Raw genomic sequence first — 24,313 nt, forward strand, 5'->3', positions numbered from 1 at the left:
CTTGTTTGGAGTCCTGTGGTAAATTCAATAGATTGGACATGATTTGGACTCACACACCTGTCTACATATATATATTTTTATTTCACCTTTATTTAACCAGGTAGGCCAGTTGAGAACAAGTTCTCATTCACAACTGCGACCTGGCCAAGATAAAGTAAAGCAGTGCGAGACAAACAACAACACAGAGTTACACATGGAATAAACAAACGTACCGTCAAGACACAATAGAAAACAATCTATATACAGTGTGCAAATGAGGTAAGATTAGGGAGGTAAGGCAATAAATAGGCCGAAGTGGCGAAGTAATTACAAATTAGCAATTAAACACTGGAGTGATAGATGTGCAGAAGATTAATGTGCAGGTAGAGATACTGGAGTGCAAAGGAGCAAAATAATAAATAACAATATGGGGATGAGGTAGTTGGATGGGCTATTTACAGATGGACTATGTACAGGTGCAATGATCTGTGAGCTGCTTTGACAGCTGATGCTTAAAGTTAGTGAGGGAGATATGAGTCTCCAGCTTCAGTGATTTTTGCAATTCGTTCTAGTCATTGGCTGCCCAGAACTGGAAGGAATGGCGGCCAAAGGAGGAATAGGCTTTGGGGGTGACAAGTGAAATATACCTGCTGGAGCGCGTGCTACGGGTGGGTGCTGCTATGGTGACCAGTGAGCTGAGATAAGGCAGGGCTTTACCTAGAAAAGACTTATAGATGACCTGGAGCCAGTGGGTTTGGCAACGAATATGAAGCAAGGGCCAGCCAACAAGAGCACACAGGTCGCAGCAGTGGGTAGTATATGGGGCTTTGGTGACAAAACGGATGGCACTGTGATGTCAGAGCAAAAACCAAGCCACGAGATAAAAGGAATTGTCTGTAGAGCTCCGAGACAGAACTGTGTCGAGGCACAGATCTGGGGAAGGGTACCAAAACAAAACTGCAGCATAGAACGTCCCCAAGAACACAATGGCCGCCATCATTCTTAAATGGAAGAAGTTTGGAACCACCAAGACTTTTCCTAGAGCTGGCTGCCCGGCCAAACTGAGCAATCGGGGGTGAAGGGCCTTGGTCAGGGAGTTGACCAAGAACCCGATGGTCACTCTGACAGAGCTCCAGAGTTCCTCTGTGGAGATGGGAGAACCTTCCAGAAGGACAATCATCTCTGCAGCACTCCACCAATCAGGCATTTATGGTAAATCAAATCAAATTTTATTTGTCACGTGTGTCGAATGTATGTGAAATGCTTACTTACAAGCCCTTAACCAACAATAGAGTTTTAAGAAAAAATACCTAAAAAATAAGAAATAAAATAACAAATAATTAAAGAGCAGCAGTAAAATAACAATAGCGAGGCTATATACAGGGGGTACCGGTGCAGAGTGCAATGTGCAAAGGCACCGGTTAGTTGAGGTAATTGAGGTAATATATACATGTGGGTAGAGTTAACTTATGCATAGATAATAACAGAGAGTAGCAGCAGCGTAAAAGGGGGAGGGGGCAATGCAAGTAGTCTGGGTAGCCATTTGATTAGATGTTCAGCAGTATTATGGCCTGGGGATAAAAGCTGTTTAGAAGCCACTTGGAACTAGACTTGGCACTCTGGTGCTCTCATGCATGTTTCAGTGTTACTTGCCTCGAAGCAAGCATAGAAGTAATTTAGCTTGTCTGGTAGGCTCGTGTCACTGGGCAGCTCTCGTCTGTGCTTCCCTTTGTCGTCTGTAATAGTTTGCAAGCCCTGCCACATTTGACGAGCATCGGAGCCGGTGTAGTATGATTCGATATTTGTCCTGTATTGATGCTTTGCCTGTTAAATGGTGTGTCAGAGGGCATAGGGTGATTTCTTACAAGCTTCCGGGTTAGAGTCCCGCTCCTTGAAAGCGGCAGCTCTGTCCTTTAGTTCAGTGCGGATGTTGCCTGTAATCCATGGCTTCTGGTTGGGGTATGTACGTACGGCCACTGTGGGGACGACGTCATCGATGCACTTATTGATAAATCCAGTGACTGATGTGGTGTACTCCTGAATGCCATCAGAAGAATGCTGGAACATATTCCAGTCTGTGCTTGCAAAACAGTCCTGTAGCTTAGCATCTGCTTCATCTGACCACTTTTTTTGTTGACATAGTCACGGGTACTTCCTGCTTTAGTTTTTGTTTGTAAGCAGGAATCAAGAGGACATAATCATGATCAGATTTGCCAAATGGAGAGTGAGGGAGATCTTTGTACGCGTCTCTGTGTGTGGAGTAAAGGTGGTCCAGAGTGTTTTTGCCTCTGGTTGCACATTTAACATGCTGATAGAAATTTGGTCAAACGGATTTAAGTTTCCCTGCATTTACAGGGTCCTGAAAATATCAGACAAACAGCGGGAAATGATTTGGATACGGCCATGAAGGATATTTTGAACTGAAAAGAATTGAACGTCTATGATAAGGTCCAAAAATACACAAACCTCTTGCAAAGTTTTTTTGCCTTGGTAAAACAAGGTGAGAGAGAGACCAACTATTTATCGCTTTCCCATTTAAAAGATGACGCTCCAAGAGAGAGCCAAGCCCCTGTAATGCCTGTACCTGCGATCTTACCGGCTGAAGATCAAATGCCTGTTGAAGATAACGTTATGCATGTCATGTTGACACATGTTCCTGTCCCTCACAGGAAAAATGTTATATACATTATGAACAAGATAAAAGACTCAAAGGGGGCCGCTACTTGGAATGACAAAGGAGAGTTTATCTTTCAGGGCGATGTTGTCAAGGGTTCACATAATGATGGACTTGCTTAAAAGTACCACAGCAGCCCACAAGGTTGCTGATGACAGAAGACCTGGGTGGCGTCAGTTTCTTAAGGCCCTGGCAATCCTCAACATTCCCCTCTCGGGTGTACCCAATTATAAGCTTCATCAACGGATTCATAAAACAAAAACCTTCTACAAGATACAGCACCCCTAAAGATGTCCCAACAACCCGCACCCCTATAAAATGAATGATGATAACTCATTTACCCCCCTGAACGATGTCTCCGGACCTTTTCCTAATCTGATCTCTCAGGGGGGTTAGACTTTTGAATAACTTTTGAATGACTATGATTCAATTCAATAAACTTTATTTGATAAAATATGTGACATTCTTGAAACATTTAACATGAGCTTAAAGGACACATACTTGAACACTTTTGATACTTTCTAACAAAACAAGCTACAACGCTATCATTACTTCTTAAATCATCATTATAAAGAGACATAACATCTTCAAAATAAACTCCAAGGGCTCTTTGGTATAGGTAGAATACACAGCGTTGACCACATGTAGTGGAAAGGTTATCTTGTACTTGTTTGATGCTGTAGTAGATCTTTGAACCATTTTTGGTCAAAAACAGAAAAATAGATTTGGTGAAATGTGAAAATCTGGGGGGATGTGAAAGCCGTAGGAATAAAAAAAGTTGATATTTTTATTCCTCCTTCGTCTTCTAATGTCACAGTTTGCCAATGTTCACCCGGCATGTGTTTAGGATGGGTATTGACAAAAAAACATGGCCATTTCTCAACAGGTAATTCATCACAAGCCAACACTCCACAAAATTGTTTTCCAATCAAGCGGCTCATGAGCCCTTCTAGCTCTTGGGTATTCATGTCTTTGCTCAATAATCCTCAATAATAATCCACTAAGACTTGTCTTCGGGCATTCACTTCCAAGATTGAATCAGAGCATGCATAAACAATCATGCTAACTGTGCAGGCTAAAGGTGTACGGAAACGTATTTCCAGCCTGAGGTTACCTTGGGACACCACTGAAAGATTTCCTGAGGTGTCATCATCAGGTGATAAATTGAAAGCATACAATGTGTAACCCTCTGCAAAATCATTTCTGTCAATAGGTAAAGAGAGATCTTTTAGATGCCTCCCAGTAGCCAGGAATAGATTGTAAAATTCTCGCACAGATATGTTGTTATTAAATTGTGGTTGGAACCCCTAGGCAGGGACCTGAAGTCCGTCCTGACAGAGAGCTACATACTCTGCATTGAAGTGTTGAAAATTACAGTTTTTTAAAATGTAAGCTACCCGTATTAGAGGTGTGATCAACCAAGCCTATAACCATGTAGCGGGGTAAAGGGCCTAGAAAAAGGTTTTCTTGAATACAGATTCTACTACCCACCGGTATGCTAAAGGTTTTCATGGTAATTCTTTGTAAAGGGTAAAGGGCATTTCCTTTCATCAAAGCCTGTGAATGACCCAGACAAACGGCCGAAGTCACCGTCTTGGGCAGACATCAGACAAAACTCATCCTTGGCCCTGGTTAATTTTAATCTTAAATCAACCGAATTTAAGAGTAAACGTTCATCTGCCCTAGCAGATGAAACTCTCGAGATTCGGCACAGTAGCGAGCACGTGCCTCCAGTCCTTTGTTTGCACCGGTGGAAGGGTCTATCGATTCCATAGAGACTCCTGCAGTATCCTTGCTAAACAGCCCGGCGCTGAATTGTGTCTTGAGAGTGTTTCGGAGTAGTTTAGTAAACATTCCAGGATGGCCCTATAAGGGTAGGTGGCACTGCTTTAACTGATAAGGCGTTACCCCAAAGTCACATCCACTTGGGAGAAGATGGTCACCAAGGGGTAATTAATGAGACTCACTTTGGCATCGTTTGCAATATTAGTACCATCTCTTTTGGTCACTTTGAGACATAAAGGCAATAAGGTGTTGTTGAGGTCCAAATAGTCGTCACCGTGGCCTGGTATGAATAATTCTATAGGACTGTTGTCTGTAATGGCAGAGAGGGGGGCTATCTCCACATAACTGGACCTCTCTACTGAATGTTGGGTTAAGGAGAAACACTCTATAGGACTGTTGTCTGTAATGGCAGAGAGTGGGGCTATCTCCACATAACTGGACCTCTCTATTGAATGTTGGGTTAAGGAGAAACACTCTATAGGACCGTTGTCTGTAAGGGCAGAGAGTGGGGCTATCTCCACATAACTGGACCTCTCTATTGAATGTTGGGTTAAGAAGAAACACTCTATAGGACCGTTGTCTGTAAGGGCAGAGAGGGTTGGGCTATCTCCACATTAAGAAGCAGTGCGGCTTGGTGGTGTTGTGCATGGCTTTCGACCTTCGTCTCTCCCGAGCCCGTACGGGAATTGTATCGATGAGACAAGGTAGTAATTACTAACAATTGGATACCACGAAATTGGGGAGAAAAGGGTTAAAAAATATATTTTTTAATAATTTCATTTTCATTTAGAATTTTTATTTTTGCAAACATCAAGTATATGAATACAGACAATTCAGGATTTGTAGCAGGATACCCCATTTTCTCAGCGATCCAAGCATGCAACACCCTGTATATTTAGTTTAGATTTACAGGCTTGTGTCGCTCAATTTTTAAAACACACACATCCATTATATAAGTATATAAACAACAAATATGATACATGTTACAATTAAACAGTGTTTCAAACAAATAAAGTAAAATCTTAGCCAAGGTTATTTCTAGTTCTTCAGAATCATCCACAAGACGGGATACCAGTTGTGTCCATTGTAGGCTCTCGCCCGTATGTCGTACATGATTCATGATTTGCTCCATTTTTAGCACACGCTCTACATTAGCCCAGGTATTGTGTGGTGTGTAGAACGATACATTGTTCAATTTATTTTCAATTATTTGCTGCATAACATTTGTAAGTTCTCTCAAAAGAAAAAATGTATTTATTCTCTCTAACATTGTATGCATATCGTTACCCATTGCTTTACATCTAAATAAAAAATATGTATTGTTACTCTGTCTCTTGCGGTTTACTGAGCCAGAAAGTCACCACATCAGCTTCCTTGTATTTGTTGTCATCCACCAGGGTGTGCCGGATATCTTTGAGTTTCTCGTGAATGTTGATCGCCTCCTTCAGTTCATGTAGGAAAGCCTCGGTTACCCCGTAAACTCGAATAGACGGCATAAGACCATTAGACTCTAGGGCTCTGACCATCAAAGGTATAAACCGGCTGGACCACAGTCTTTTCACCAACTCCTCAAAATGGTTGAAGAAGTAGTATCCTGGGGGGTCGTATAAACACAGATGTCATCGTTGGCTGGGGTGATTGATCTCACAACCGATGCAGTTTTCTCTTATATACTCTCCAATCACCACGTCTAAAAGTGCGGCTACAGAGGCCTTGATGGTGTCCACAAAAGTAGTTCTGACCACCCCATCAAACACATCCTCAGGCGGTGTAGAATGGATTAATAGCATCATTGGACATAGCTTGTTGTCATTGCAGGCAATCTTAACGCTGTGCGTTACAGGGAAGACATCCTCCTCCCTCATGTGGTACCGTTCCTACAGGCTCATCCTGACATGACCCTCCAGCATGACAATGCCACCAGCCATACTGCTCGTTCTGTGCGTGATTTCCTGCAAGACAGGAATGTCAGTGTTCTGCCATGGCCAGCGAAGAGCCCGGATCTCAATCCCATTGAGCACGTCTGGGACCTGTTGGATCGGAGGGTGAGGGCTATGGCCATTCCCCCAAGAAATGTCTGGGAACTTGCAGGTGCCTTGGTGGAAGAGTGGGGTAACATCTCAGAGCAAGAACTGGCAAATCTGGTGCAGTCCATGAGGAGTAGATGCACTTCAGTACTTAATGCAACTGGTGGCCACACCAGATACGGACTGTTACTTTTGATTTTGAGATTTTGACCACCCCCCTTTGTTCAGGGACACATTATTTAATTTCTGTTAGTCACACATCTGTGGAACTTGTTCAGTTTATGTCTCAGTTGTTGAATCTTGTTATGTTCATACAAATATTTACACATGTTAAGTTTATATATATATTTATTTTAGCAAGCTAGATTCATACTTTTTCTGACATGCCGAAAATGCAGCATTGTTGATTACATTTGACATTTCACCGCCACCAGAATTTGACATGTAACTACAGTTTGCATTGAATTGTGGGTCATATCAACCCCACAAGTGACCAAAGTTGTTCACTTTGAGGGCAGAGGGGGCAACGTTAGTGAATTGGACCTCCACTTAAGATGGCAATCAAACTACATCCGGTTTCTACTAGGATTCCCCTGAGGGAAAGTGGATAGCGCAAGGGATGAGGGGGTAAAAATAACATATTCAGCCTTAATCCAAACACTTAAAAGACACACTCTATCCTATCAGGCCTCAAATTAAGTGAACACTTCTGATGACGTATCATAATGTTTGACGAGTATACACTTGCAGGGCAAGGGGTGAGGGAGTAAGGAATTATTTTTAAATGGACCACCATTGGCCGGAAATTCATCATTCGTTCATCCCGCGATGATTGTGTTTTCAGCCACCTGTAGCTTGTGGGTGCTTTATATGGGCTATGAGTGCATGTCTACTTATATTAAATATATAATTATTAATATACACCTACTTTATGATAGCTAGCAAACTAATTAGCTAAATAACGTTAGCCTGCCTAGCTGGAACTACTGAAAAAGGAAAATGTTTTATTTCTACTATTTCCAAAAGATAGCCAAACAGAAACATATTTACCTTTTACGAGACGTGTTTGTGCCGTCATGTGCATTAGTAGCACAATTTCTAACTTGTTTACATTCGTTTTTACTTAGACTTTTATGTTGACTTCTCCATTGATTTTGTTTTGAAGTTTTCGCAGAATTTTCTTAGCGGATGTACAATTGTCGCAAATTGAATTATGGGTAGTTTCAGGTCCAGAGTGAACATAATTGTACACTTGCAAACTTGACTAAAAACGAGGGGGGGAGGGCTTAAGTTGCAAACTTCCCTTGCTTGGCTAATCATTTGGACCGCTTCCCAAGATGGCAATGGGGATTCCCCCAAAGATATAAGGCGAGGATAAGTGGACAAGAGTGTTTCTTTTAGGTGTTGGATAGCCCGCTAATATGATCCATAGTTGGGAGGAACATTTCTTGAGTGCTATTCGATCTATAGTACATTTACACCATGATTTGAAACTTCTGACCAACTAGTGGGTCAGGCGGCGCCCCTCTGTCTGATTCATATCGCTTGATTTCTGATGATAGTTGTCGATTATATCGACTGATTGCAATTGTATCGGGTGCCTATTCAGAGGACCCCACCTTTTCTTAGTGTCTTATTGGTCAAGGTCACACCAAACACTTATCACCACACCCTATTCAGCCTATCAGCAGCCTTGATTCCCGGGACATCAGTTTCAGTTGGTATAGCTCTTAGAAATAGCTCTCAGCATTCTTATAGAGAAGGGCACTCAACATGTACTGCACTGACACAAATGACTGATAATTGGTTAAAAGAAATTGATAATAAGAAGTTTGTGGGAGCTGTACTGTTCAATTTCAGTGCAGCCTTTGATATTATTGACCATAACCTGTTGTTGAGAACTTAAGTGCTATGGCTTTTCAACCTCTGCTATATCGGGGATTCAGAGCTATCTATCTAATAGAACTCAAAGGGTTTTCTTTAATGGAAGCGTCTCTAATGTCAAACATGTAAAATGTGGTGTACCGCAGGGCAGCTCTCTAGTCCCTCTACTCTTTTCTATTTTTACCAATGATCTGCCACTGGCTTTAAACAAAGCATGTGTGTCCATGTATGCTGATGATTCAACCATATACGCATCAGCAACCACAGCTAATGAAGTCACTGAAACCCTTAACAAAGAGTTGCAGTCTGTTTTGGAATGGGTGGCCAGTAGTAAACTGGTTCTGAACATCTCTAAAACTAAAAGCATTGTATTTGGTACAAATCATTCCTTAAGTGCTTGACCTCAGCTGAATCTGGTAATGAATGGTGTGGCGGTTGAACAAGTTGAGGAGACTAAATTACTTGGCGTTACCTTAGATTCTAAACTGTCATGGTCAAAACATATAGATTGAATGGTTGCAAAGATGGGGAGAGGTCTAGCCGTAATAAAGAGATGCTCTGCTTTTTTGACAACACACTTCAAAAAGCAAGTTCTGCATGCTCTAGTTTTGTCTAATCTTGATTATTGTCCAGTCGTGTGGTCCAGTGCTGCAAGGAAAGACCTAGTTAAGCTGCAGCTGGCCAATAACAGAGTGGCATGTTTTGCTCTTAATTGTAATCAGAGGGCTGATATAAATACTATGCATGCCAGTCTCTCTTGGCTAAGAGTTGAGGAGAAACTGACTGATTAACTTCTTATTTTTTAAGAAACATTCATGTGTTGAAAATCCCAAAGTATTTGCATAGTCAACTTACACACAGCTCTGACACACTACTTATCCCACTTTGTCTAACCAGGGGAAGTTTTTCTTTTCATTTAGTCAACTCCCCCAAATCCAGAACAAACCTTCCGGACCCGTTTTCAAGTTATCTGCCCGAAGGAGATCCAGCTGGCTCCTCACCAGCGACGTTACCTGAATGCCCATCTGCGGCCTGCTAACCGTTAAACTAACCAGACATGAGGTGGCTAACAACAGATCCATCCTATGCTAGCTTATATAGACCCCAAACCAACCTCTCCAACCCTCAATTTGCATAGTCAACTCCAACTTATTGTTCCTTCTAGAACAATATATCTCTCTTCATCCTCAATACCACCTTTGTCTCTCATAGACGACCAATTCTTATTGCTTTTTCAAGCAGAAATATTCTTCTCCTAACTATGTTCCTCTTGCTCAACCTTGGTTTCATAAGTTTGTTCTTTTCAGCAACTCTACCCCGGATGTTCAAATCCTGGCTTAGGAAGACCCTGGACAAGATAGAACTTGACAATAAAAACAGATAGTCAACACCTAGAAGGGCACTCCTTGAAACACCCTGAGCATCTAAAAATAGCCTTTCTCTAAAGCCAAGTCAGCAAACATTTTCGAATCTCACCTACCTCTCTGCTAAACAATCTGGTTTCAGAGCTGGTCATAGGGTGCCCTGCCATCGATAAACATTACTGTGCAGCTTAATCTGGCCAAGCCATCCTACAATCTAAACTCTGTCAGCCACCTCAATCTCAAATTATCAATGAACCAGCCAGGTACCCCCTTTGCCTCGCCTCATAGATATCCTAACCACTTCCCTCTGAAATACACCTCTGCTGTCTTCAACCAAGACAATACATCAATGAGGTCGCTCTTGCTGCTTGACCTAGATCTGCATTAGCATTGTAGCTTTTCAAGCAGAAATTTGCTTCCTGCAACACTATAGAATTGTCACCACTGATAAATCCACCATACCCTACTCAACAAATTTGGATAAGCATACGGCTGGCCATGCTTTCACCTGGCAAGCTCCTACCCGGTCAACAGCACTGCACCCCCAACAGCCCAAGCCTTCCCCATTTCTCCTTCTCCCAAATCCATTCCAGTCTCTGAAAGAGCTGAAAAAATCTGGCAAAGAGTTGCTGGCTAGAAATCTAGAACCTATTAAAAAAATCTATCCTATGCCTTTCTAAGGTCTTAAGCCAAGTCAACAAACATTTGAATCTCAATCTGGTTTCAGCTGGTCATGGGTTGCCAAGGTCCTTATCTGTCCAAAGCTGTCAACCAATCCTTTAGCCTTGGTTTCTCAAAATTGCCTCGCCTGGTTCACAACTACTTCTCTGATAGAGTTCAGTGTGTCAAATCAGGGTCTGCTGTCCAACATCACTACCGGACCTCTGTATTTAATTAATTTATTTATTTGCTCCATTTGCACCCATTCACTGTGTTTTTTATGCACATTCTTCCATTGCAAAAACACCATTACCAGTGTTTTACTTGCTATATTGTATTTACTTTGCCACTCATGGCCTACCCTTGCAAAATTTTTTGCCTTTACCTCCAATACCCTACTCCTTCTCACCTAATTTGCTCACATGCGACCTGTATATAGACTTGTCATCTACAAGACCCTTTTTTTTTACTGTATTATTGACTGTTTGTGTAGCCCAAACAACTACCTCTTTCCCAACTGATTTTGCTCCTTTGCACCCCATTATTTTTATTTCTACACTCATTGATTGTATTTACTTTGCCACCATGGCCTTTTTTGCCTTTACCTCCCTTCTCACCTAATTTGCTCACATTGTATATAGACTTGACTGAACTTGTACCTGGTTTTGTTAAATAAAAAATAAAATAAAAAATAGTCCCCAAATCCAGAACAAATTCAAGAAACAGTACAGTATTATATAGAACCCTTATTGCATAGAACTTCCTTCCATCTCATATTGCTCAAATAAACAGCAAACCTGGTTTAAAAAAACAGATAAAGCAACACCTCACGGCACAACGCCTCTCCCCTATTTGACCTAGATAGTTTGTGTGTATGCATTGATATGTAGGCTACGTGTGCTTTAAAAAAATATATGTAGTTCTGTCCTTGAGCTGTTCTTGTCTAATGATGTTCTGTATTATGTAATTCTGTATTATGTTTCATGTTTTGTGTTGGACCCCATGAAGAGTAGCTGCTGCTTTTGCAACAACTAATGGAGATCCTAATAGAATACCAAATACCAAATAACATGGCACAAGTGGGCGGGTGGCCTCTGTTGTGCTCTATTGTGAGGGGGCGATGACATTAGAGAGCACCCATCAGGCCAACTCCTTCAATTGCCAACTCCTTAAATTTCACAATTGTGTCTAGAAAAACACAATTGTTTACCCTTAAGTGTGTGTAATTTACTCTATTTATACTTGAAATATAATTGTTCAATGGAAAAAGTAAAATAGATACTGTAGCTGGAGTGTGTCTTTAATGTTGCCTGTGGTATGCTTGTCTCTTGCTTGACAGACTGATTTAGCCTAATTGTTAACACACAGTACTTATCTCTAAAAGCTACATGGACAGTGTATAATCCATTTTGTTACGTTAATAGTATGGGCAAGAAACCCTGTAATAATAACAATATTCAGAATGCTGCTTCAAAACATTTATTTGTCACGAAATAACACAGCTTCTTTTAGACTTTATACAACAAAAAATACTTAGAATTTGAATGTGTAAGTACAGAGTACATAGGTACAGTCAGAGCCCATAGCGCATTGTGCTTACTGACACACAAGACAGAGAGCGTAACTCATCGAGGTGAGGAAATGTTCAGCTTGCCAAAAGCACCATAGTGCCAACACCTGTCACTTGCCCACGCAGGAAAAACAGAGACACGCTGGTAGAGAGACACAGACAGTCGTTTGCAGTTCAAATCTTAAACTATGTGCAAAGTTGTACAAAAATCCATTTAATATTTTGTTATCCCACATCCACCAACATTTGATTAATTCAAAGGCTGCATCTGTTGTTGAAATCAATTGAATGGAATATAGTAGTTTACAATATAATATCCTATGAATAAATACTGAGATTATAACAGGGTAAACTACTTGGATAGAGGTGAAAAGCTGCATGAACAACTAAAGTTGTTTAGATTTCACGTAAGCTTTGGGAATCATTCTGTACTCATGAAAACATCTTTAAGGCCATTGGTTGCTTGTGTCATATATTTACATAAACAAATGTATGTTTACAATAACTAATAAATAGTGATAAATAAGAGACAAAACAAACATATTTGTGAGTACAACACTAAGGTGAGCTACAGACACGTGTGAGCTTGGTAGCCGGTAGTGAGGGACTCCTGCTTATTTTTCATCATTCTAAGGACTGTGATATATAGAAAACGCTAATAACATCAAGGCAATGTTGTAGTTACATTATTATTATACAGATAAATGGTAGACGTTTTACCGCAATCTCCAAATGTGACAAACAGACAAATATACACCTTATAGGTAACAAAATAATCCGTTCTCAGGACTTGACTGGGAATGTTATGATTATCACGTTGAGACAATGTTACATTGTCATGACATCTTACTGCCCTCTCGAAACACTGTGCTATCAGACAGGGTAGTGAGTAACTGGGTGTGAGAGTGCAATCCCTCTCTGAGGAGGTCAGTGTAATCACTGCGAGTGAGAGTGATCTGTGCGTGTATGTAATCTAGATCAAGCTATTGGTCAACCGCAGGGACTGCTGCAAATCTGTCGGATTACAGAGGTCTCATGAGGATAAGAGATGTCCTATGGCTGGCATAGTCTGACAAAACACTCAATCCCTGTTTGTTAATATGCTTCTAAACAGCAGCACCAAATATCCTGTTCAGGTACATCATGAACTGGGTTTGTGCTTGCCTTACAAAAAGCATATATTAAAACACATGTTTATAACTCTCGTCTCGCATTATCACTGTTGTGTATGAGGAGAAATGAGAACAAAACCATAGCTAAAATAATCCAGGTGCTTTTATATTAGATGGTTGTATAAACTAATCTCATGCTAGCACACAGAAGGGGAATGGGTCGCTGTCTAGTTCTTGTGCATTGGGGGAATAACCCTTCTCAGTAGATATTAGGTTGATTGCAAAATCTGGGACACATAAGAGTGAGTGAGGTCATTGGATGGGAGTCAGTGGATTAAGCGAGAGGTTGAAAGGCCTACTCCGCCTTAGAAGAAGAGAGTGACAATCTCATGTGATGGAGACAGAGAACATTAACAAGTGGAGTCGGGTCATTATGATACGAAGCGAGGTACAAAAACATCCCAAAACAGAACATAATATGTGTGTGATATGCCATCAGTGAAATGCAAAATTAAAATGATAAAATAGACTGTTTCACAGCTCAGAAACTACATGAAACAAGTCCGAAATAATCATTAAAATAGAAAATGTATGTAAATGATTTTGAGGTGGTCCCAGGGGTTGTAAGTGGACCCACATGACCCACTGACAGAACCTAGTCTCTCCTCAGGCAAGAATAATGCTTGTGTGTGTGTGTGTGTGTGTGTGTGTGTGTGTGTGTGTGTGTGTGTGTGTGTGTGTGTGTGTGTGTGTGTGTGTGTGTGAGAGAGAGAAAGCAAATGTGAATATGTGTTTGTACATGGGTGTGTCTAAACAAAGGTCCATTCATTCCAGTGCTTACAAAACGAAAAATGCAGCTTATCAACATGACTCAATGTATGCTATGACCAAAAGCACCATCCTACTACCAAACACATTAAATTGTGAGTGACTGAGAGACATTAAAAAGCAGATCAATTGAGGAGTTGAGAGAAATGCTAACAAGGAAATAACACCTGTGCTGGTTTATCTACCATTTTGTTTTTAAATACAGTGATTATAACCAATAGCAATATCCTAAACAATGCTAGATAGCTTTATTACTATGTTCCCATATTAAGAGATACAATATGTAAAAATAAATATAAATATGTTTCATAATGAGAGAGCGTAAATCTCATTGTGTGATGTGTACTTACTAACGCAGAGAAACACAGCCTTGTGGCAGTACACACTGATTGTATGAGGCCAGTCACGAGAGGGAAGTCAGAGGAGAAGAGAGTGAGGTAATGTATGAGTAGGAGCAGATAGATGATAAACGGCCCACTGAAATAAAGATGGCTCCCTTCCTAGTTCCTACACATCATCTCTTTGCCTGCTGCTCTTCAGCAGACTGGGCGGGGGAGGGGGTGGTGTGGAGGGCGCTGGCGTCCCCATGTCCGTTCGGCTGCACTGACTGGACTGTCTCTACCAGGCTGCCACTAGGGAGCACCACGTACCTGGCAGCCATGTCCTTGGGCTGCAGCTCCCTCAGGCCCTCCTTACTGTGCCATATCCCATAGCCAAAATACACCAGTAGACCTAGAGAGGTGCAACATATACTGTTAGGACCAAAACACATGCTTACAGAATCACACAAATATGTTGTTGTTATTGTTATACTGTCATACGGTATGTGCTTATCCATTGAGAAGACATAGCTATAGCGGGAATATGGTGCTAGGAATTGATTACTTAGACATGGCCCAGCCCCTGTCATGTTCAATATTCCCTGTGAAGCCTCTGTAGGCAGACAGGCAGGGTTGGGTAGGTTACTTTCTAAATGTAATCCATTACAGTTATTAACTAAATTGCAATCAGTAATGTTTGGATTTCACAAACTCAGTAATGTAATCAGATTACTTTGTTACTGTTAGATTACTTTCCCCTTAAGAGGCACAGGTTAGTAGCTGGCACAAAGTCATAAAATGAGATTTAAAACCTAACCTTAACCACATTGATAACCCTAATGCCCAGCCCTAACCTTAAATGAAGACCAAAATGCAAGATTTTTACAATATAGCCCATTTTGAATTTGTAGCTTGACCCATCTAGCAGAAATCGCTCTGTTTTGCCTCAAGGACGAGACTCGTCCCAATAAATATCAACCTGTTTAAGAAGCATTAGAAGAAGACAAAAATTAATGACCTTTATTGCAGGATAAATCAATGTTAGAGTTTACATAGCTGGCCATAAATGGATGTTGCAGTTTTCTTTATGGGTTGGTTATGTACAGTAGGCTTCTTCTAACCCATTGCTTTCTACTACAGATAATAGGATTAGGCTATATCTTTACATTTAAAAAAATCTAACTGGGTCTGCCAGATTTCCAGTCATTTCAATGAATTTAATACCCATTGATCTTCAAGAATATGAATTGAAAAGATGAAAATATAGATTAATATGGAAATATACATCAGCCAAATTGTTTTATCTGAGCATAACCCAAAAACTAAGGACTATTCAGCCTAATCTGTTGTTTTTGATTTTGTTGTCATGGAGGTCTGATAAGGCCCATTGCTTTGAACTGCAACAAAATGCAGCCCTCGGAATAACGTGCTTTGAGCACTACCGAAAGTGCTATTTGCATGTGAAAAACTAGATGGTAATTTTCCATGAAGAGAATAAAAGTCCCACTAGTGGTCTTCTTAAATTAAACTTGTTTTTTTACAATAATGGAGCACAATACCACGGGGCAGTTTAGAAGGGATGAACTCAAACTTTCATTCCATAGGCTAGGATCTGCACTGCAGCTGTTGCAAGAGTGCTTTTTTCACCGGCTGTCCACTGGGGCGTATTCATTACTCCGATTCTGTTGCAAAACGTTTCTTAAACAGAAGCAAACAGAACAAAACGGGGCGGGACCTACCTGACTTTGTCCAACAGAAACTCTAGTTTTGCTCTGTTTGCTTCCATTTGGTTCTTAAACAGTAAATGGTTTCCGTAATGAATACACTCCTGACCGCAAAAACAATGATTGATAAGCAGTTTAAACTTCTTCAATTGAACCATTATTGGGTTAAAATACACAGTATATACATTTGTGAACAGCCATCCACAACAACCACAATATGTAAGGCGCAAATCAATTAGAGAGCAGCAGTGTGATTCACATCAATGCGCTACGTAGCCTAAATATCTTCCAACTGCAGCAGGCGCAGGCTAGGAAAGGGTTAACTCCCTCCAGTCAGGCCTTGACTTACTTGGTAGGTTTACTCTCTGTAAACACAAAGTAACCTGCATATGTTTTAATACAAACATGTGCTATGTACTAATAATTTAATAAAACCCTGTTTCATATCCTGTTGTCTATGATCAACCAGTAATAAGTATCCATACTATTTCTCCATCATTTAGGTTAAGAGGCACAGTATTTCAACCACTGAAGGCAAGAGTTCCAGTTCAGTCTGACATGATGTTTGGTTTACAGGACGTGTCTGCGCTACATAGCACATGGTCCTCACACAACACACATTTGTGCCATTAGTGGAAGTAATCTTACCTGCAGCCACCCATACGGTAAAGCGGATCCAGGTCATGGGGCTGAGCTTCAGCATTAGGAACACATTCATGAGGATGCTTGCACCAGGGATGAATGGGACCAAGGGTACCTAGGAAAATTACAACAGCAAACAACCATCATTCTGACCTGTATTCAAATGTGTCAAATAATCAATGCCTTCCTTAATTCAATAAGTGTTTGTTGTTGAAGAAAAGGAGGTTGGAGAGCCTAAAAGACCACTAGTCTTGACTAAAATATTAAAAGTCCCAATAGGAGTACTTAATATAATTCAAAAGAATGATCAGGTCTTCATGACAAGATTTTATATTAGGTTGGTGCCAGAAGGAACGTGGGCCCTGCTTGAGCTCACAGAAACAGCTTTTATTTTGTATGAAGAGCAAATCAACCACACGGCAGGGAGTGAGTGTCTGCTGTGACTCAGCTTCAGAGCTGGGTGAAAATGTCACATTAAATGTTGCAGTTCCTATCTACTGGGCTCGAGTCAGACGGAGTAGAATTTAGCATCTCTAAAGGTGGAGAGACTGCTACAAAAAAGTCTTAAAACACACAGAGTATTCTTAGTTTATCATAACTACATAAAGACTTAGGGAAATATAACAGGCTCAAATAAAATGCTATTTGTCACATGCCTCGTAAACTTCAGGAGTAAACTAACAGTGAAGTGCTTACTTACGGGCCCTTCCCAACAATGCAGAGAGAAAGAAAATAGATAAATAATAGAAAAGTAACAATAAATATGCAATGAGTAAACGATAACTTGGCTATATACACTGAGTATACCAAACATTAGGAACACCTTCAGGGCATGAACTCAACAAGGTGTCGAACGCGTTCCACAGGAATGATGGCCCATGTTGACTCCAATGCTTCCCACAGTTGTGTCAAGTTGGCTGGATGTCCTTTGGGTGGTGGAACATTGTTGATACACACGGGAAAATGTTGAGTGTGAAAAACCCAGCAGCGTTGCAGTTCTGAACGAACTGGTGCGCCTGGCATCTACTACCATAAAGGCACTTACATTTTTTGTCTTGCCCATTCACACTCTGAATGGCACACATACACAATCCATGTCTCGATTGTATATAGGCTTAAAAATGCTTCTTTAACCTGTCTCCTCCACTTCATCTACACTGACTGAAGTGGATTTAACAGGTGACATCAATAAGGGATCATAGCTTTCACCTGGATTCACCTGGTCAATCTGTATCATGGAAAGAGCAGGTGCTCTGAATGTTTTTTTGTATAGTCAGTGTACACAGGGTACCAGTACTGAGCTGATGTGCAGGGGTATGAGGTAATTGAGGTAGATATGTACATATAACTAGGAATAAAGTGACAGATATTAAACAGTAGTAACAGCGTATGTGTAAAAAAAGTAAATTAAAAAAGGGTCAATGCAGATAGTTACAGTTCAGGAAGGAGACGCGTTTTGTCTTCTAGAGATGAACGTACTTTGGTGCGAAAAGTGCAAATCAATCCCAGAACAACAGCAAAGGACCTTGTGAAGATGCTGTTCCGAATGGCCGATTAATTAGGACCGATTTCAAGTTTTCATAACAATTGGAAATCGGTATTTTTGGGCGCCGATTTGCCGATTTTATAAATATATACAGTGGGGCAAGAAAGTATTTAGTCAGCCACCAATTGTGCAAGTTCTCCCACGTAAAAAGATGAGAGAGGCCTGTAATTTCCATCATAGGTACACTTCAACTATGACAGACAAAATGAGAGAAAAAAAATCCAGAAAATCACATTGTAGGATTTTTTATGAATTTATTTGCAAATTATGGTGGAAAATAAGTATTTGGTCACCTACAAACAAGCAAGATTTCTGGCTCTCACAGACCTGTAACACATTCTTATTTTCAATGACGGCCTAGGAACGGTGGGTTAACTGCCTCGTTCAGGGGCAGAAAGACAGATTTTCACCTTGTCAGGGGGATCCAATCTTAACGACCTGCCTCTCTCTCGTTGCACTCCACAAGAAGACTGCCTGTTACGCAAATGCAGTAAACCAAGGTAAGTTGCTAGCTAGCATTAAACGTATTTTATAAAAAACAATCAATCATAATCACTAGTTAACTACACATGGTAGTTGATATTACTAGATATTATCTAGCGTGTCCTGTGTTGCATATAATCTGACTGAGCATACAAGTATCTAAGTATCTGACTGAGCGGTGGTAGGCAGAAGCAGGAGTGTAAACATTCATTCAAACAGCACTTTCTGTGTGTTTTGCCAGCAGCTCTTCCTTGTGCGTCAAGCATTGCGCTGTTTATGACTTCAAACCTATCAACTCCCGGGCTGGTGTGACCGAAGTGAAATGGCTGGCTAGTTAGTGCGCACTAATAGCGTTTCAAACTTCACTTGCTCTGAGCCTTGGGGTGGTTGTTTCCCTTGCTTTGCATGGGTAACGCTTCGATGTGGTGGCTGTGGTCGTTGTGTTGCTGGTTCGAGCCCAGGGAGGAGCGATGGGAGGGACGGAAGCTATACTGTTACACTGGCAAAACTAAAGTGCCTATAAGAACATCCAATAGTCAAAGGTTAATGAAATACAAATGGTATAGAGGGAAATAGTCCTATAATTCCTATAATAACTACAACCTAAAACTTCTTACCTGGGAATATTGAAGACTCATGTTAAAAGGAACCACCAGCTTTCATATGTTCTCATGTTCTGAGCAAGGAACTGAAACATTAGCTTTCTTACATAGCACATATTGCACTTTTACGTTCTTCTCCAAAACTTTGTTTTTGCATTATTTAAACCAAATTGAACATGTTTCATTATCTACTTGAGGCTAAATAGATTTTATTGATGTATTATATTAAGTTAAAATAAGTAATTGTAATTGTCATTATTACAAATACAATTTTTTTTTTAATCGTCCGATTAATCGGTATCTGCTTTTTTGGTCCTCCAATAATCGGTATCGGCGGTGAGAAATCATAATCGGTCGACCTCTAGTAGAGATAGTCTGAATGATCGGCTATGAAAAGCTAACTGACATTTACTCCTGAAGTGCGGACCTGTTGCACCCTCTACAAACACTGTGATTATTTTTTGACTCAGCTGGTCATCTATGAACATTTGAACATCTTGCCCATGTTCTGTTATAATCTCCCCCCGGCACAGCCAGAAGAGGACTGGCCACCCCTCATAGCCTGGTTCCTCTCTAGGTTTCTTCCTAGGTTCTGGCCTTTCTAGGGAGTTTTTCCTAGCCACCGTGCTTCTACACCTGCATTGCTTGCTGTTTGGGGTTTTAGGCTGTGTTTCTTTACAGAACTTTGTGACATCAGCTGATGTAAGAAAGGCTTTATAAATACATTTGATTGATTGATTTGATGATGGTGTTGATGTGAGTCATGACCAGCCTTTCAAAGCATTTCATGTCTACAGATGTGAGTGCTATGGGACGATAGTCATTTAGACAGGTTACCTTGGCATTCTTGAGCATAGGGACTATGGTGGTCTGCTTGAAACTCTGCAGGCAGACAACGTTATACAACTAATAATTCTAAGGTGAGGGTTTAGTTCTGCTTCCCTAACTTTATGTGTAGGCATATACAATAAAGTAAAAGTCAACAAAGTTGCTGCTTTGCATTTACACATTGGGCATAAAATGAAAAACTGAGAATTTGTTTGGCTCACCTGGAAGGTTTTGGTGTTGATATGTGGTTCATGGGCATATATGACGACCAGGCTGAGGAGGAAGGTTGAGCCAAACACCACTATTAGCACGGCGAAGCTCCACGTAGGCAGCTGCAGCTGGTTACTCCCAAACACAAAAACGGCACAGAGGGACACAGAGCTCACCATCACCGCCAGCACAGAGAAGGCCACCACCTCCCCCGGCTCAAAGTCCCCTAGCAACCTGCCCAGGTAGGGCTCCCAGCGGGCCTTCAACACCCCTGGGGCGCTGCGTTCCCTGGTCTTCTGCATCTCCACCAGCTGTAGCTTGTCTGAGAAGGACTCATACTCCTTCAGCTCCCCGCTGTCCTGAGCTATGATCTGGGACTCGGAGGCTTCGGGTGAGGGCTCTGGGTTGTAGTTGGTGTTAGGGGAGGTAGTGGAGTTAGCCTTGGAACTGGTCTTCTCCTTCTCAGGCTGGAAGCGCAGCACAATGACACTGGCTGCCACAAAGGTGTAGGCCAGGAGGGTGCCGATGGACAGGAACTGGACCAGGGCCTCCAGGTCAAAGATGAGGGCCATGACGGCCATGAGGAGGCCAAACACCAATATGGCATTCACAGGGACCTTGGTGACAGGGTTGACCTTGGCGAAGAAGGCGAAGAAGAGGCCATCCTCCGCCATAGCGTAAACAATCCGAGGGAGGGAGAAGAGGTTGCTGAGGAGCACTGTGTTCATGGCTGGAAGAGGGGATGGACAGAGAGTCACATGATCATCAATGCAATCAAAACAGAGAGCTACTGTATGAAGTCAAGATAAATAAAAGTCATATACATTTGCCCTTCAATCAATTATATCATCAACTGACCCAAAGAAACTCAATGACATGATACATTGGTGTGGTTACAGTGGTTAAAGTCTTTCAAGAGACACTTACCACAGATGGACCCTACTGCCACGATGTAGCCAGCCCAGCTGTAGCCTCGGCGGAAGAAGGCGTCAGACAGAGCGGAGTTGGGATCGAGGGAGTGCCAGGGCACCATGAGAGTGAGGACAGTGGAGACCAGGATGTAGGCTGTGGCTGCCATGCACAAGGAGATGGCTGTGGCCATAGGAATGGCTCGCTGGGGGTTCTTTGCCTCCTCGCTGGAGGCTGCAATCACATCGAAGCCAACAAATGCGTAAAAGCAGGTGGCTGTGCCTGCCATAACCCCAGACACACCGAACGGTGCAAAACCTCCTTCTTTCTGGCTCCAGTTGACTGGATCGGCCAGCACGAAGCCAAACACCAAGATGAAGAGTATGACAACCAGACTAACAGCGGAGAAGATGTGGTTGAGCCAAGAAGAGACTCGCACTCCGAAAGTTATGAAGATGGTGGCAACCACTAGAATCCCGGCGGCCAGCAGGTCAGGGTAGTGGGCGATATAGGGAACATTCCACTTCATTATGTGGTTCTCTGTGTAGTTCTGGATAGTGTGGTTAAACATGGAGTCCAGGTAACCACTCCACGCCCGCGCCACCGCGGCCCCACCAATCATGTACTCCAACACTACGTTCCAGCCAATGAGAAAGGCCCATATTTCTCCACAAGAAACATAGGTGAACATGTAGGCTGAGCCCGTTCTGGGCACGCGAGCCCCGAACTCAGCATAGCAGAGGGCGGCCATCAGGGAGGCGATGCCTGCTATGAGGAAGGAGAGGACCACGGCAGGTCCCGCGGTGTCCTTGGCCACAGTGCCTGTCAGGACGTAGAGACCAGAGCCCACCATGCCCCCAACACCCAGCAGGGCCAGGTCCACCATGGTCAGGCAGCGCTTCATTGATGTCACCATCAAATCATCATCCAGGGTCTTCAGTCGGTTCAGCCTTTGGCAGAAACGCACTGCTGGGACGCAACCACGCCCACAGGTCGCCATGGTTACAGGATCACACTCGGCAACTTATCAGTCAAGATGCTCAAACTGGATCCATTCTCCTCCTGATTAATTGACCTGAGAGACAAAAATGCAAATACATACCATCATACAGGGACAAAGCCTGTGACCGCAGAGCAGGTAGACAAAAGCAACTCATCCTAATGAGGACTTCATCTAACCTTTATCTGAATGACTCCATCCTCTCACCACTGCTGCCTATCTCTGAGCATGTTGTATTACACCTCTGCCCTTACCAAGTGGAAGGTGGAAACTATTGCTTTTCTATTTTTAGAATTGAAGACTAATATTCTTCAACTTGGCTTATTAGGATAGCTTGATACATTTCAGTTAGGACTATCTGAGTAATGTAAAATCTATAAATAGGCATATCTATAAATTATGCAATTTAATACATGTTTTGAAAGATATCATTTTGTCTATTTACTGATTAATAACTGCCCATGAAAAAGAGATCTGTTTGATCTGCTCTGACTGTTTGACACGTCTTCTTTTCACTTGAAGACTAATGTTGAAGGTAATATCCTATTGTAGCCTATGTAAGGCTATATTCCGCTTTCATCCTGCGAAGACTAAAAGTGTCCGATATCTCAGCAAATAAAAGTAGCCAACCGAACACACAACTATTTGGGTAGGTTAAACGCTGTGGAGCCAAAATCAATCATCAAAGGCTACGCTTTATGGGATAGAATGGGACCAGCCCGGGATCTGACTCTTTTTGATGTGCCGTTTCCAATTACTGCGTACGGTAGGCATATGGCGAGTTCTGCCGCCCTCAATGCAAGAAATACATTACGTAAAGCTTTTATTCCCTACTGAAATAAACACTGATACAAAGTGAAACGACCATACATCCGTCCTCCATAATAACTGTGATTCGTGTAATAATTGTGGAGTCATGGCGAGAATGAATCGCTTTAAGTGCGTCGTTTTTACAAAAGCCAGCCACATTAATAATTTATAACAAAATGGAAACTCATACAAATGTTATTAATGACAGGCTATTTCAATAAAGCGATGGCGATTGCTGATTATTCTATGAAATTGTACTTGTCTGCGATTTATATATATTTTTTATTATGGCACGAACAAGGTGTTGTAATAGGTAGATTATGGCAAAAGCCAGGGGAGAAACTCTACCATTACTGCTATTCTGCATATATAGTCTAATTTATTTGATTTAAAAAACGTTCTAATATGGTAACAAATAAAAACATTTGTTTACCTTAAATGCTTATGAGTAGCCTATCTCAGGCCCGGTTGATATCCTTTGAAACCCTCAACGACAGACAGGGAGAAAGGTGGAGATGGAGAACGAGAGGATAGAGAGCTGAGCTCTCGATTCTTAAAGGCACAGTACGAGTTTATTGTTCATCTGATGACGACGGGATCAGCCATCAGATAAGGTCAAGCGCAAGGCCAGCGTTTAAAGGTCCAATGCAGCCGTTTTTATCTTAATTTCAAATAATTTCTGGGTAACAATGAAGTACCTTACTGTGATTGTTTTCAATAGCTTTTTAGCAAAGAGCAATTTCCCAAGCAAGAATTTAGCTAAGACTGTCTGGTAGTGGTCTGAGTGGGAGGGCAAGCCTGATGGCCAAAACTCCATCCCACAAATCAGGCTGAAATTGCAAACAGCTCTTATGCTAAACGAGCATTATCATTATCACAATTTCACAGTATTATTTTAGAGTGGAAATATATAAAACACAGGACAATCACGTTTTTGACTGCACAGTAACATATGCCTAAAGTAAAGTTGTCAAAAGGGTTGGTTTTCATCTACCATAATAACAATAACTGGATGCTACAGTATCAGCATACAAATGACATTCAAATCATCTAAGATTGTATAGTACTAGTACATTTAAATACCCTTTACCCAATGTTTTGCCTATTGTCACTCAACTAGACTAATAATGAAACAACGAGTCACAATCAAATAAATACCTTTTAATTCATGAACACATTTTACATTGGCCAAAATCATGGTAAACATGAATAACATTTTTGTTTAAAAAAATATCACAAACATGATAAGTTGGATGGATAAGATTACTTATTTCCATTTTGCATCTGTGTGACTGAGTGGCAACACAAATGCAAAAGTATCTACAGCCTTCAGTGATTCTTCAAATTCCTGCACTC

At 41.5% G+C, this 24,313-nt stretch overlaps 1 protein-coding gene across 1 annotated transcript; it reads right to left on the reverse strand.

Annotated features, from left to right (window-relative positions):
• Window positions 1–11,836: 11,836 nt before the first annotated feature.
• Window positions 11,837–23,473, reverse strand: LOC115111520 (cationic amino acid transporter 4-like). The gene is made up of 5 exons (XM_029637653.2): window positions 23,391–23,473; window positions 21,166–22,222; window positions 20,250–20,968; window positions 16,576–16,684; window positions 11,837–14,615 (listed from the first exon to the last, which is right to left on the reverse strand). The coding sequence occupies exons 2-5, from the start codon at window positions 22,145–22,147 to the stop codon at window positions 14,398–14,400; spliced, it is 2,028 nt and encodes a 675-aa protein (XP_029493513.1). The 5' UTR covers window positions 22,148–22,222; window positions 23,391–23,473; the 3' UTR covers window positions 11,837–14,397.
• Between the last annotated feature and the right edge of the window lie 840 nt (window positions 23,474–24,313).

The sequence above is a fragment of the Oncorhynchus nerka genome, linkage group LG27 (assembly GCF_034236695.1).
Source record: "Oncorhynchus nerka isolate Pitt River linkage group LG27, Oner_Uvic_2.0, whole genome shotgun sequence".
NCBI lineage: Eukaryota > Metazoa > Chordata > Actinopteri > Salmoniformes > Salmonidae > Oncorhynchus > Oncorhynchus nerka.